General features: G+C 29.0%; 1 protein-coding gene across 2 annotated transcripts; it reads right to left on the minus strand.

Annotated features, from left to right (window-relative positions):
- Window positions 1–1,711: 1,711 nt before the first annotated feature.
- LOC123291886 (sodium-coupled monocarboxylate transporter 1-like) lies at window positions 1,712–11,738 on the minus strand. Of its 2 annotated transcripts, none has more exons than XM_044872329.1 (13): window positions 11,503–11,738; window positions 10,394–10,553; window positions 10,253–10,318; window positions 9,823–9,874; window positions 9,154–9,221; window positions 8,935–9,089; window positions 7,834–7,974; window positions 6,710–6,818; window positions 6,354–6,644; window positions 6,206–6,292; window positions 3,808–3,989; window positions 3,489–3,690; window positions 1,712–1,851 (listed from the first exon to the last, which is right to left on the minus strand). In XM_044872329.1, exons 1-13 carry the CDS (start codon window positions 11,682–11,684, stop codon window positions 1,756–1,758), a joined length of 1,791 nt encoding a protein of 596 aa, XP_044728264.1. In that variant the 5' UTR covers window positions 11,685–11,738; the 3' UTR covers window positions 1,712–1,755. The 2 variants fall into 2 exon arrangements, with proteins under 2 accessions (XP_044728264.1, XP_044728265.1); XM_044872330.1 differs by having other exon boundaries at window positions 10,394–10,458; window positions 11,503–11,573.
- Window positions 11,739–14,968: the final 3,230 nt, after the last annotated feature.

The raw sequence follows: 14,968 nt of genomic DNA on the forward strand, positions 1-14,968 counted from the left end.
TTCCGGTTGTCCGTCCGTCCGTCCGTCTGTGGACACGATAACTCAAAAACGAAAAAAGATATCGAGCTGATATTTTTACAGCGTACTCAGGACGTAAAAAGTGAGGTCGAGTTCGTAAATGAGCATCATAGGTCAATTGGGTCTTGGGTCCGTAGGATCCATCTTGTAAACCGTTAGAGATAACACAAAAGTTTAAATGTAAAAAATATTCCTTATAAAAAAATAAACAACTTTTGCTTGAAACATTTTTTTGTAAACATCACGGTTTACCCGTGAGGGCGCCAATTAGGCGGAAATTTTATAGTATGTACCATACTTGAATATTAGTTATGTATGTGTCACATGTTTGTATGTGTAATGTGATAAAGAAATCAACACTGACTATGCATGGTATTTTAACAATTAATTCAGTCAATTGTTTGTTTTCACTTGTTTTTTTATGCAATGATCCGATTGAAATTTTTCCACAAACAATTATAGAAATAAATTATAGGCATTTACAATAATTTTAAATTTTAATCAATTGTAGTTTGTAAAAACCTTTTTTTTGTAGGTTTTTTTGAGGTCCAAAGTGTTTTTGCACGCTTTAATTAAAAACCAGTGAAAACACAAAATTGACTGAGTTAGTTGCTGAGATACCCTGTATAGAAAGTCAGTGTTTGTATTATTTTTAATAAATTAGAAGGTGATATTTCATAAGACCAGTAATTGAAGTTACCTGAAAATTTTCAACTCCCTATCTTTTATAGTTTTGGATCAAACACACCAAACTTTTATTCTAATTTGTGCCCTAACGGGCAAACAATAATGTTTATGAAAAAATGTTTAAAACAAAAGTTGTGCATTTTTGTATAAAGAACATTTTTTATATTTAAACTATTGTTCTATCTTTAATGGTTTACAAGAAGTTACGCATTTACGAACTCAAACTCAATGTTTACGTCCCAAGCACACTATAAAAATTTCAGTTTATAGACGGACGGACACATAGACGGGCAAATTAACAGAAATGAACTAATTAGGTGATTTTATGGATATTTCTACGCGTTACAAACTAACGAAGCTAAAAATTTTTACCCCAATTATTTTAACTTTAAATTTTGTTAATAAGCAAGTGTCTAACAATTGCTGAAAATTAACTTTAAGATAAATCCCTTAAAGTATTTAGAATACACCATAATTTTTTCAAATTTTTTTAAACTAATATTTAATACCTTAAAAAATTTATTTAGTGTGAGATACTTGTTTTTGACGATAATACAACAATCTAAAAATGGCACTAGTGTTAAATTAAAATTATAAATAATGGAGATAGACTTCCGGGAGTGGAAGTTTTCTCCACTTTAAGAATCTTTTTTTTTAAATTTCTTATATTAATATTTTATGAAATATTGGCGAAAAAGGAAATACTTTTTTTTTTTTTTTACTTTTTCAATTTTTTACTTGTTGAAACACGCTTCGGATACATTTTTCTAGATTCCGAATCCAACGAGCTATCACACGTATTTTACGACCCTTTATATTTCACCAATTTGAACTTGTCGACTAGACTATTAATAGAATGTTGGAAAAAATTCCATTCACAAAGATAAAAGTGGGATTCAAAAAATTGTGAAGATTATAAAAACAATTTTTATTTTGCTTTTTTAATATAAAAAAAAAATTTCCAAAATTAATTTTTATACAGCTTAAAGTTAAATCAATGTTACTTGCTTAGTAATATACCTACAGTTTTTCAAATTTTCTTTTTACATTTCATGCTTGATAATTTATTTTTTCTGCGCAACTTGAATCTTTTCTTTTGTCTAATAAATCAACAGCCTCTGTCATGCAAACATTTATGCCAAATTTCTAAAATTTACAAAATATATTCACGTATATTTATTTTAATGAAACAGAAAGAACATCGTAAACCCTGCATTATTAATCTAAGACCTATTGGTCAACCCTACACTGGAAAAAAATTCTTAATATCAATCGATATGAGGTTGTCTCAACATCATCGCGAGATCAAATATGGCAAATGGGGCCACGAATTTGATACAATTACCATACGAGGTTGAGTGGTGAAGTTGACACAAACGCATGACTTGTTTGTATATGAAAGTCATATACTGTCTAATAAATTTCAAATATTGTTGTGCAACATAGTTTATATCATAGTTTCATTATCGAAATGCAACATAGTTTTAAACAATCTTTTTTTGATTGGTTCTACCACTTATAAATATTATAACAAAATAGTGATGTTATTGGTACAACCACATGGGTAGGTTTATTAGGTTTATTTAAAAAAAAAATTAGATTGCTTCGATTCGGACTTGAAACAACCACCTTTGGCTAACTATTGACTATCTTATCTTAAGTCTTAACTAGTTCTTAAGTTTATTTCAAACTCTCCTATAATTTAGTAACAACAATCTTTATGTAGTTGAGCCAACCACATATAGACTAGACATGACAGGTATGTGTTCGTAGTAAGAAAATCCTATATTTGAAGCAAACGCGAAGATATGTTCTTTTAATTTGTCTATTCGCTTAATTTACACGATTATATATTCCAACTAAGTACAATTTTATTTTCCATCAATAAAATGCATGACTTTAAACTATAATCAATCTCTTTCATAGAAGTAATGATTTCGTTTATTTAAATTCAGTGATTCTGTATCAATGAATTCATATTTTAAATTCAATCCTATTCTATTGTAAATACAAATATTTAGCTGTTCTTGTTCCAATCATTAGTAAAAAGTTTGAAATTATTTTTACTTTATTTCAATATGAAACGGCCAACTTCGGTATGAAGTTGTCATTATTTTAATTTTTTCAGTGTAGTAGTAGTAGCTCAGGTGATTAAAGTGTAGCCAATTCCTTTCACGGTATGCCTAGGGTAGCGAGTACGATTCCCGCCGTCACAACCAAAATTAATTTAATTAATAATTTGATGGGCTGGTGTAGTGCATGGTGCAGTTTGAATCATCAATTTGTCCAGTTTTTACTTTCCATAGTACACTAGTTATTAAATTTAAAAATTAACTTTTAGAAGTAGTTTGCTATAGAATGTAAAAACTGGACAAATTGATAACTTTTAGTGTTTTGTATTCAAATATTTCAATAAACTTGTAATAATTTTGAGTAAAGACCAAAATAATGAAGAAAGTAAAAATGCAAATTTTGTCATGAAAATCGATATATGGGTATAAACAAATATTCAACTGTTCCAAATAGTTTTTTTTTTTCGATATCTCTAACCATCTCTGACGCTAGACAAAATATTAAGAATCGGCCATTTTTGTCAATTTGTAGTAGACTGAGTTTAATGTTCTGATTCCGGTTAAGTTTCTTAAAAAATTTGGCCTATCACCTTGTATGGCTGTGCAAAATTTCAAATTGATATTCGTATATAAATAACGAAAATATGAGGGTCTTCATCTTAAATGCTACTCACTGTATATTGAGAGTGGAAAAATCATAATTGTATTTACCTCATTGTATTTTTCTTTACTATCAAATGATTGACTAACAACACTTTTTGGTCTCAAAAACGGTGCTAAATATAAAGGATCCACATCTTCAATTTTATTAAAACCAGTTAAGTAACTTATTATTAAACCCAGAACTACTGTAAATATTGAACCAATTGCCATGTTCAATACAAATGAGATTCGATACATAAAGAATACATTGCTACAAAAAAAAAAAAAAACAATTTTAAAATCAAACAACTTTTGTTTGAAACATTTTTTCATATAAATTCTATAGATTCGTCAGGATTTCAAATATTATATAGAAATCTCATTTTACGTTTCATCGAAGTCATTCGTTGGTAGAGATGTGGGTAAAGGTTCTGTTATATTAAATGTACAACCATCTGTGAAAACAGGTTTTTCTGGATGACGCATTTTTCCAGATGCTAGCATAGACTGAGCACCAAAACAAATCCAACCCATAAACAGTATTCCACTAAAACCTGCGTATAATGCACCCTAAAATGTAATGTTTCATGTATTAATTAAACCTATGCATACCAATTTTTTCCAAGTGAATCTTATTGGGATTTATACAGGGTAGATCATTTTAATTTATTGTGACTAATAGCTCGTTTTCGCCAATCAAAAAATAACTTAAATACAAGTTTTAGAGTTTGCCGAAGGACATCATGTTCTGACATCAGACTGGACATAGTTCTCCGGGTTGCTTTAATAGTCAATTTATATCCTAAAAGGTAAAAGCTAGAATAACACTTTAAATTGTAAAATTGTTCCTCATAAGAAAATTAACTTTCTTAGCTATAGAAAAATGCTTCAGCAAATATGCCTGAAATAATAATATACGTGTCTAAAAATGACCTTTATTGTCGTTGATAACTTTTGTCTAAACAATTTTTCTAAAGCTAGCGTATTTTATTTCGATTAAATGTAATAATAATATATTTTTAAGTCTGATTTCCTACGAAAGCTATCGATTTATGAAAAAATGTTTTTTATTATCATGGACCAAAAATAACCTTGAAACTAGAATTTCAGGTCGAAGGCTTAAGTTCTGGACACAGATGAATGTCTATTTCTCTTTTGGTTAAAACATTTTTCTGTTGCTAAAAATGTAAGTTTTCTTATGAGGATCAACATTCTAATTTAAAGACTTGATTTTTTTTATATGAAGCTGGATTAAGTCTAAATCAATTTTTAAAAGGTCACGGAGGGAGGGGGTGTTGCCCGATTATCTTAATAAATAATTGACTTCAAAAGTAGACATATTTAATATGCCTACTTATGGTAAAACGGCAGATGGATATATTTTCATAGATTTCTCCAAAACTAGTCGGTAAAAATAAAAAAAAAAACATTTAAATTAAAATTTTAATAAATTATTCAAAACATAAAAAAAAACCCGGCTAATTAAGGATGTACAAACACGGTAGTGAAGACACAAATTTAAAAAAATAATATGTTTCCTATTTTGATGGTGAATTATGTTATAACTTGACAATAGAAGACGAAAAATAAGAATGAAATTTTTCTATATCTGGAGTAATTTTCAACATATCGAAAATTGAAACTTTTTTTTAGTTATTTAGCTTTCGTTATATCGAAAACCAAGGCAGATATCGGAAAATTTTATTCATATTTTTCGTTTACATTCATGAAGTTGTAACAAAATAAATCATCAAAGTTTAAAATATGGTACAAATAATTTCAACCACAAGTCTAAACTTGTCTTGGCGCTCGTACTACCTTCAAGTAACTCGGAGAAATAGGTCCAATCTGATGTCAGAACAAGTTTTCCGCCATCAAACTCTGCTACTTTTGTTACCTGTTTTGGATTGATTAACTACAAAACGAGCTATTATCCGTAATATATTAAAATGGCCACCCTGTAAGTTTATCTTGTATACTTTTTTATACCATGCATATATGTAATATGCAAGGTATACTAAGTTTAGTCCCAAGTTTCTAACGCTTAGAAATATTGATGCTATGAACAAAATTTTGGTATAGGTGTTCATAAAATCACCTAATTAGTCCATTTTCGGCTGTCTGTACATCTGTCTGCCAACACGATAACTCAAAAACGAAAAAAGATATCAAGCTGAAATTTTTACAGCGTATTCAGGACGTAAAAGGTGAGGTCGAATTCGTAAATGAGCAACATAGGTCAATTGGGTCTTGACTTATGGGTCCATAGAACCCATCTTGTAAACGTTAGAGATAGAACAAAAGTTTAAATGTAAGAAATCTTCCTTATCAAAAACTAAACAACTTTTGTTTGAAATATTTTTTCGTAAACATCACTGTTTACCCGTGAGGGCGCAAATTAGGCGTAAATTGTATAGTTGTATTATTTGGGGATATCAGTTATGTATGTGTAATGTGATAGAGTAATCAACTCTGTCTATGCATGGTATTTCAACAATTAACTTCAACAATTTCAGTCAATTGTTTGTTTTCACTTGTTAATTCCGAACATTTAGACTAAATGACTTGCTTATATCATATATGCTTGAAATATTAATATACTTGTCTAAAACATTTCGTTGGTGGACTTTTATTTTCCCTACCCACAAATCATTGGCACTGTTCAATTTATTCTGCAGTAATTTCATTCCTTCAAAAGTATTTTAAACTTAAGTTACCCAAACTATCTCCTTTTATGCTTAAGAAATATTTCTGGAAGGAATTCCATTTCATGTATTTCAAATTACCTTTGCATTTGCCCATGGAAATAATATTCCCAAAGTAAACACTCCGAGTAAAGGACCTGACGAAATTGAAGATATGGCATCGTATAACTAAAAATAAAATTATAAGAATTGAAAATTAAAAACTATTTTCCACTAGAAAATGACATACCGGTAATACTTGTCCGAATTTTTCCACTATTCCAGCTAAACCAACTATAACAATTCCTGCTACAAAAACCACTGTTTTAACAATAATTTGTTCTTGTTTTGGTGATAATTTTCTAAAAATTGGCTTAAAACAATCTTCTAAAATCACAGCTGACAATGAATTTAAGCCACTTGATAAAGAGCTAAGTGATGCACTAAGAACACCTGCTAAAAATATTCCAGAAGCGCCTGGAAAATCTTTTAATGTGTCAACAACTAATAATGGTAAAAGTTGATCTCTTTCAGATACAATCTGAAAAAAAAAAATTTAACCAGTTTTTTAACTATTTTCTAAAAATAAGTTTACGTTTTGCTTACTTTTGTTGAAATAGGATCACAATTGAAATAAGTTGCAAAAATAATCAGACCTAAGGAAGTACATAATCCTATAAAAATTGTTTTAACTATCAAAAATAACCACACTACCCTAAAAACAAATTAGACAATATGATTTTTAAACCGACGAAACGTTTTATGAAATTTGTTATTAAAACTGAAAAAGAGTTTATCAATAACTAAAGCTTAGGGCATTTAATTCTTACATCGTGTAAAATCGGCAAAGTTTATTTCTTAAGACAAATAACGATGTATACAGGATGTTCTCTAATTGATCCTGGAAAACTTTAATATGAAATTAAGCTCATTCAGACGAACAAAAAAGCTCTTAACCAAATTTAGATCTGATGTGCCCTTTCATCAATTTGACGAGTGGAGAAAATTCAAAACAAATTGATAGACACTTCGATTTTCTATATATACTATGCTAATAAAATTAAATAGAATAAAGATAAGTTCAATTTAAAGTTCTAGCTGAAGTATTTCTGCACTTTTTCTGTTTTTTTCAAAATTTTTGCAAGTTTTTCTGAAATATGGTTTTGTTTTTCTAGAATCTTTCACAAAACCTTGTTGAAGTTAACCTGATAAAAATCAACACACTTTTTTTTGTAGTTTTAGAGAAAATGGGCACCAAAGTTTTTTCCTAAGTTGCGCCGTCGCGGGTAAACAGTGATGTTTACGAAAGAATGATTCAAATAAAAGTTGTCAATTTTTTTATAAGGAATAACTTTTACATTTAAACTTTTGTTCTATCTCTTATGGTTTACACGATGGATACTTTTTCATTTGATTGAATGAGCAACAAAATTCCATTTTAAAATTGTGCATATTTCGATCAACTTTGAAGCTAGAAAGTCGAAAAAAAACGAAAATGTGCACAAATACTTCAACTTTTAATTGAACTTTTTTTTACTTGATGCAAAGTTTTTTTATACTTTTCAAAAAACTGATTAAAAATCCAAACTACACCCCAAAAAATAGAGTTAGGTAAGCCCCTCGGGGGTCGACTTTTTTACGAAATGCTTACACCCTAATAAACAACTGTGGAAAATTTCAAAGATGCATTAATTTTTTCCATTTAGATATTCAGTTTAATTGTACTATACCGTTTAGCCTGTTTTATCGATGGCAACGAGACATATCTTTGCATCATTACTTGATCAAGCACTCCATTATTTACGACACCAAATGTACCTCCAAACACCATTGCCGGGAACGTTAACCGTTTAGTTAAACTTAATTCCATACTGTTAAAAACGAAATTCTTAAAATAAGTTTAATAAAATTCAACTTCTTAAAATAAGTCTTAGTCTTGCGCAAATAAGTTTTGGTTTTGAAGAAATAGGTCTTGGTCTTGCAGAGTTGGGTATTGGTCTTGATCTTAGTTCATATAGATAGGGTCTTGTCAAAGTGAAACTTAATTGGCCTTGGTCTTGACCTTAGTTCATATAGATAAGGTCTTATCGAAGTGACCCTAAATTGGCCTTGGTCTTGGTCTTTTTTTATCGCCTTAAAAAATTTTAAGGTCATCGCGAGATCAAATATGGCAAATGGGGCAACGAATGTGATACAACTACCGTACGGGGTTGAGTGGTGAAGTTGACACAAACTCATGAGTTGTTTGTATGAAAGTAATATACTGTCTAACAAATTTTTAATATTTTAGTTTTGAAATGCATAGTTTTAAACAATCTTTTTTAAATTGATTCTACCACTTATAAATAATATAACAAAATACTGATGTGATTGCCACAACCACATGGGCAGGTTTATTAGGTTTATTTAAAAAACAAATTAGATTTCTTCGAGTCCGAACCAGCGACAAGTATTATCTTATTTTCCATCAATAAAATGCATAACTTTAAACTTTAATCAATCTCTTTCATAGAAGTAATGATTTTGTTTATTTAACTTCAGTGATTTTGTATCCATGAATTCATATTTTAAATTCAATCCCATTCTATTGTAAATACAAATATTAAGCTGTACTTGTTCCAATCATTATTAAATTGTTTGAAAGTATTTTTACTATATTTCAATATGAAACGGCCAACTTCGGGATGAGGTTGTCATTATTTTATTTTTTTTCAGTGTGGAAATCAAACACTATGGCATTCGTTTGACTTTTTTCCTACTATAAAAAATAATGAAGTGGAAACAAATCAAAAAATTTTAACCATCATTATCCATCATTAATTAATTCTTACTCTGGATATTCTATTCTTCCAGTGGCTACATTACGTTCGATTACTGTTCCCAAACCACCAACATCCCAGGTTGCTTTAATTATCACTAGAATCACTGAGCTTATCATTAAAAACGCTTGTAGAAAATCAGTCCATATTACTGCACGAATTCCTCCCTAAAAAAATGTTTTGTAAAATTAACCATTTTTCATTGAATATCAAAATAATATTAATAATTACCAAGCAAGTATAGAAAATGCATACAGCGCAGACAATTGGAGTTATGATATGAGTGTTGATGCCAGTTACTAGAATTAAACATTTCGGTCTTCATCTTTAAATAATAATTCTAGCAAAGTAGTATTTTATAAATTAATTAAAACACTATTTCCTTTTATTGATTGATTCATTTATAGCTATTTAGCTATTTAGCTTTTTTGTCGCTCTTAACATAAAATATACGAGGTGTCTTTAAGTTGACATATATGCTTGAAAATATTGGTTTCAAAGGCACATATCTTATACCGGCGTCGAATTCGATCTAAGTTTTCAGGTTCAATTAAAACTTCACTTTGAGTCATAACTTACAAACATCAGACGAACGCTTTAAATTACAAAGTTGTTCTTTATAACTACGCAAACATTTTTTGTTTGAAACTTTTTTTTGTAAACCTTTTTGTAAATAGTTTAGACAGTAAATGATAGCAAAAATCTAGCTTTTTCTCCAATTTGTTCATTCAATTTGAACTAAAACAGTCTTTATAGAAATGTACGGTTTGCGGAAAATTTTTTCGAACAATAAATCTTCCGTTTTTATAACATCTTTCTAATCTAAAGTGTTCATCTACCAATTTCCAGTTCTCAGCCAGGTTCACCTTTAAACTTTAATATTTGAAACAGTCAACTTACCATGGTTAAGCGCCATCGCTGGTACGTATATTACAATTGGAAGCCATAAAAACTGAAAAAAATATTAAATAGATTTCATACGAAGGAATAATATTAAGGGGTTATATCCAGGTGCGAGTTGGGAAGACCATTTATTTTACAAAAATATAAAAAACGTATTCTTATAGGACGTTTCTTTAATTTTAAGATCCCGTTGTCCGTTTGAAATTTTTCGAGAATATACTTAAATATATGTACATTCCGGAAATGCAAATCGATTTTTTGAAAATTCTAAATGGATATAACCCCCTATAAATAAATTTTTATTTATATTTTCAAGGAAATATATTTTTTTTTCAAAATCCAAAAATCAATTCATGAAAAGCTTGGACAAATACTTTCCTCGTTCCCTAGACATTGTTTCTTATTAAATGAGCTAATTTTTACGTACCACACCGATAATGAATAAAATTGATCCAAGTCGCCGCAATGATTTATCAAATCGTCGTTCCAAATACTGAAAAAAAATTAACAAAGAATATAATAATTAATAAAAAATAGTCAATTGCCATCTTTTAAAGATAACACGAACCTCGTAAGTGGAAGTTAATCGCAACTCCATAAAAACTGGTAGATATATTTTGTTAATAATAAATGCTGCAAATAATCCATTAAATTGCAAATACACATATTGTATACCAGAAACATAAGTTTCTGAAGGAAATCCCAATAACGATATTCCAGAAATATAGCTAAAAAATTACAATTAATCGATTAAATGAATCAATGTAGGGGAGAGTGGGAAAAAATTACAATTAATCGATTAAAAATTTGGGGTAAATAATCTACGATTCGATGTAGGGAAGAGTAAAGCATTAATAAGTAACACTTGCATTAATCACATTGGCTACCAGGCTTTTATATAACAAAAAAAAAAAAAAAATTAATTTATAAAATAAAAAAACCCGTGCGCATTAAAGAGATATGCAAGGATTGAATAATACTTGGGATTTCAATAAAACTTTATAAATACACTTTTTGATTAACAAAGTTTACAAAAATCAAAAAAAATTCCTAGGTCATCGGGCATTTTATTATTATTTTGTCGTTCAAAGTTGGCCGAAAAAATAACGAATCGTATAGGTTATCCTTTTCAATTGGATATTTCTACATCAACAAATCTATATAGTGTGATAAAAAACTATCTAAAATATTTAGAAAATCTTGTATTTTATAATAATATCATAAAAATATAAGATCGATGAAATAAAAACAAAATTTTAATTTAATTATGAACTCGTCAAAGATCCATGAACAGAGACGACTATAGTTAAAGTATTGATGATTGAAGAGCGATATCTATATTATCAAATTTATAATCATCACTTGCACACAATATATTATATATTTTTGTAGTTGCGTGGTATTGTAAAGCTAAAAATAACTCATTTATTGACTACAAAGCATGTATTTGGTTTATATGTATGTACCGTGCAATAAACCAAAACTTTTTTTACAATACTGTAGGTTTACAATCACCTTAAATAAAAACTGAAAAGAAAAAACAAATCCTGTAGTTTACATAGCGACTTAAAAGTCGGGAACCATTGTTGGGAAAATTTCAACCGGTCTAGATTTTAATGGACCCCGACTGTTAAATCGCTTTGTAAGCTACTCGACTTTTTTTATTTATTAACATACCTGACAACAAGTGATATTGTTACTGGCCATACGGTCATATTTTTATTTCCAATTAAATACTCTTTCACATTTTTTGATGCTCTAAAGAATCCAAAATATACTCCAATAAATAAACAAACCAGTAACATTAAAATAAATACCACATAATCTGGCCATGTGAATGCATTTTTTGGGATATCCATTATTCAGCAATCCACGATTATATTACACTCGTAATTGGATTTAACAGTAATAAATCCCAACTACTCCAAAAATGGTATTTTTTAAAAGGTAGTAAATTAGATGTTTACATTCACAAAACTGAATAATAGTACCTAGAGTTCATTTTGTTTTTTTCTCAAATAAAATTGCAAGTGAATCAACGCACAGTGAAGTATTTATATCAAATTTTTGACCAAAAGTCAGAAAACTCACCTCTTTTGTTTTGCATTGAAAGTTGTTTTTTGGTGTAGATAACTACTATATCACAAACAAGCTGCTCGAGTAACCTCAGCTTCATCCTCCATCTGTTTTGTAAGCACCAATCTATTTACTCTTACGAATACATTTTATTATTGTTGTCGCTTTCGATTTACCGTGTCATTCAATTTATGTTTATTGTATTTGTTAGTGCAATTATAAGTAAAGATTTATATTGGAAATTGGAGACGAAGGTTTGTGCTTTATTTATTAGTGTTTAAAGTTAACGTTTCTATTTAAATAATTAATTAGAATTGATCAAAACACATCATAAATGAAAAACTAAAAAGTCCTCATCGATACGAGATGTGGAAAAAAATTTACGTCCGGTCAAAGGCATCAAAAATGGGTTATTCGCGATTTTCAGCGAAACGGTAAGTTTTATCATAAAATTACTTTAGACAAAAATTTTAGATTGGGTAATTAAATATAAAAAATATCTATAATTATTATTAAATATCTAAATATTTTTTCCTAAGAGTCACCGTTTCTGAGATATAACTATTCAAAAAGTTGGAGTTGTAATCGTCAAATGATTTTATGGATGGACATATAATTCTATGGCTGAAACATATAATTATATTGAAATATTAATAATTTTTTCTAACAAATTTAAATTAGTAATTTAAATTAGGTTATTTATAAAATTTAATATATTATTTTCGCAATTTCTAATGCAACAACTTTAATTAATTGCTATATTTCAATAATTTTAACCGGGCATTTACTATAGGTACCATTTACATGTAAAGGATTGAAAATTATAACCGGGCTACACTTTAACGTTTAGTAGAGTTAACATAAATCATTAACACCTTACAGTCATTTACAATTAAGGCATCCTAAGCGTCCTAGTAGGAGCATCCACCAAAAACAAAAACAAAATACAACCGCGCTAAACTCGCCGCTGCTTAACTGGGCCGGCTCCACCAAAAATCTGTCTAAAGACCACAATAGTTGTAAATACGGAACTGTGTGCAGCAGGTTTTCTTTTAGATAATATATATTTAAACTTAAATAGAATAGAAAATTGTCATAAATTTAAGACGTCCTGCATTTTTTCGGAATACTAATTCTATTCTTTTGATTTTCTTTAAACAAAAGATACAAACACTGACTGAATTTATTTATGATTGCGTATTTATTTTACAATAAATAATAAATATTCCACAAAAAAATCCACGACAAAAGTAAAGATAAATGAACTAAATTTAGGTACTAGATATTATTACTATATGAAGAAAGGGAATCGTATTTATTTATAATAGTGGAGTGCTCTTAGGTATTAAATCTTGGAAAAATCGAAAAAGACCTTCAGCTATTTTAATCTATCCTTATCTTAGTCTTAAAAGAAAATGCGCAAATTCGCGCAAGATATTTTTTCATAAACATATTATAGAATACTTAAACTTTGCCTTGTTACAAAAAATTTCGCCCGACAAAACCTGAAACAACAAAAAGTTTTGAGTATGATAAATTTAATGAATTAATTGAGTGAAGGAACAAAAATTCTCACCTTGCTAAAATTTGGTAGGACTGTGCGTAGCACCATTATAAATGAAGTCTAAAAACTCCGCATAGATCCGAGACGTGGAAAAAAATTTACGCGTGGTCAAAGGTCACAAAAACGTTTTTTTCGTAAAATTCAGAAAAACGATAAGATTTATCATAAAATTAGCTTAGATGAAAATTGTAGATCGGATAATTAAATATAAAAATGTCTCAATACTTTTTTCCCAAGAACCACGGGTTCTGAGATATAACGATTCAAAAAAAATTGGAAAAGTTGCAACCGTCAGAATATGTATAAGTACGCCACGTACATAACTGAAGCTCTGATACAAGTAAAAATATTTTTCTATCGTTCAGTGTAACTTACATATATACAATTTTTACTTTTACATATACGTTGGGTACGTAGTCGTGGTTGGGACAATCAAATCGACGCCAGCACTTGCAATGGATAATTTTGGCGTAAAGAAACAAATTTCATCAACCTTTTGCAAAACATTAGCTCTTTCTTTTACTTCTAAGATTGTATAAGATCTGATGAAAATATGAAAGCGCCAGGAATAATAGATATTATGAATTTCTACGGGGTATCTAGCGAAGATTTACGAAAAAAAATTATTATTTATAAAAAGCTCTGCTTTCAAAAATATTAACATTCAGCTATTCACTTTTCACATCGAATATACAGGGTGCCACAAATTGAGAAAATTCGATAGGAATATTAATGGTCGTTTATAAATGTAGACCATTTAGAACAAATAATAAGGGAAATGGTTCAAGAAATCACTCCCGAGGTATGTAGGAGTATATTTTAACAATTTTGTAAAAGAGCAATTACATGTATGGAACACGAAAGTTGATACGAAAGTGGCAAATACGAACTGAAGATAACTGTTTAAGAATGAATGGTTAACGATGGGAATGTTTTGACCACTTCAATTTTAAATTAAATTTCGCAAATCCTACTTCTAAAACACGGTAAGTGTTATCTAAATTAACCAATCATCATACTTAAAATGTTTATTTGCTAATTTGAAACATTTATAACAAAATAAATAATACAGAACATTTATTTTTCATACATTACGTTACAATTATTATTGTTGACGTAAGTAAAAACAGTTATCTTCAGTTTGTTTTTGCCTTAACGTATCCACCTTCGCGTTGAATACATCTAATTGTTTTTTTACAAAATTGTTAAAATACACTCCTACATACCTCGAGAGTGATTTCTTGAACCGTTTCCCTTATTATCTGTTCTAAATGGTCTGGCACCCTGTATATTAAATGCCTTTAATGTCAAAAGTGAATAGGAAAGCTTTTTATATAGAATACATTATTATCGTAAACCTTATAATAAACAAGTGAAAACAAACAATTGACTGAGTTAATTGTTGAAATACCATGCATAATCAGTGTTGATTTCTTTATCAAATTACACATACAAACATGTAATTGGCGCCCTCACGGGTAAACAGTGATATTTACGAAAAAA

The sequence above is a fragment of the Chrysoperla carnea genome, chromosome 2 (assembly GCF_905475395.1).
Source record: "Chrysoperla carnea chromosome 2, inChrCarn1.1, whole genome shotgun sequence".
In the NCBI taxonomy this organism is placed as follows: domain Eukaryota; kingdom Metazoa; phylum Arthropoda; class Insecta; order Neuroptera; family Chrysopidae; genus Chrysoperla; species Chrysoperla carnea.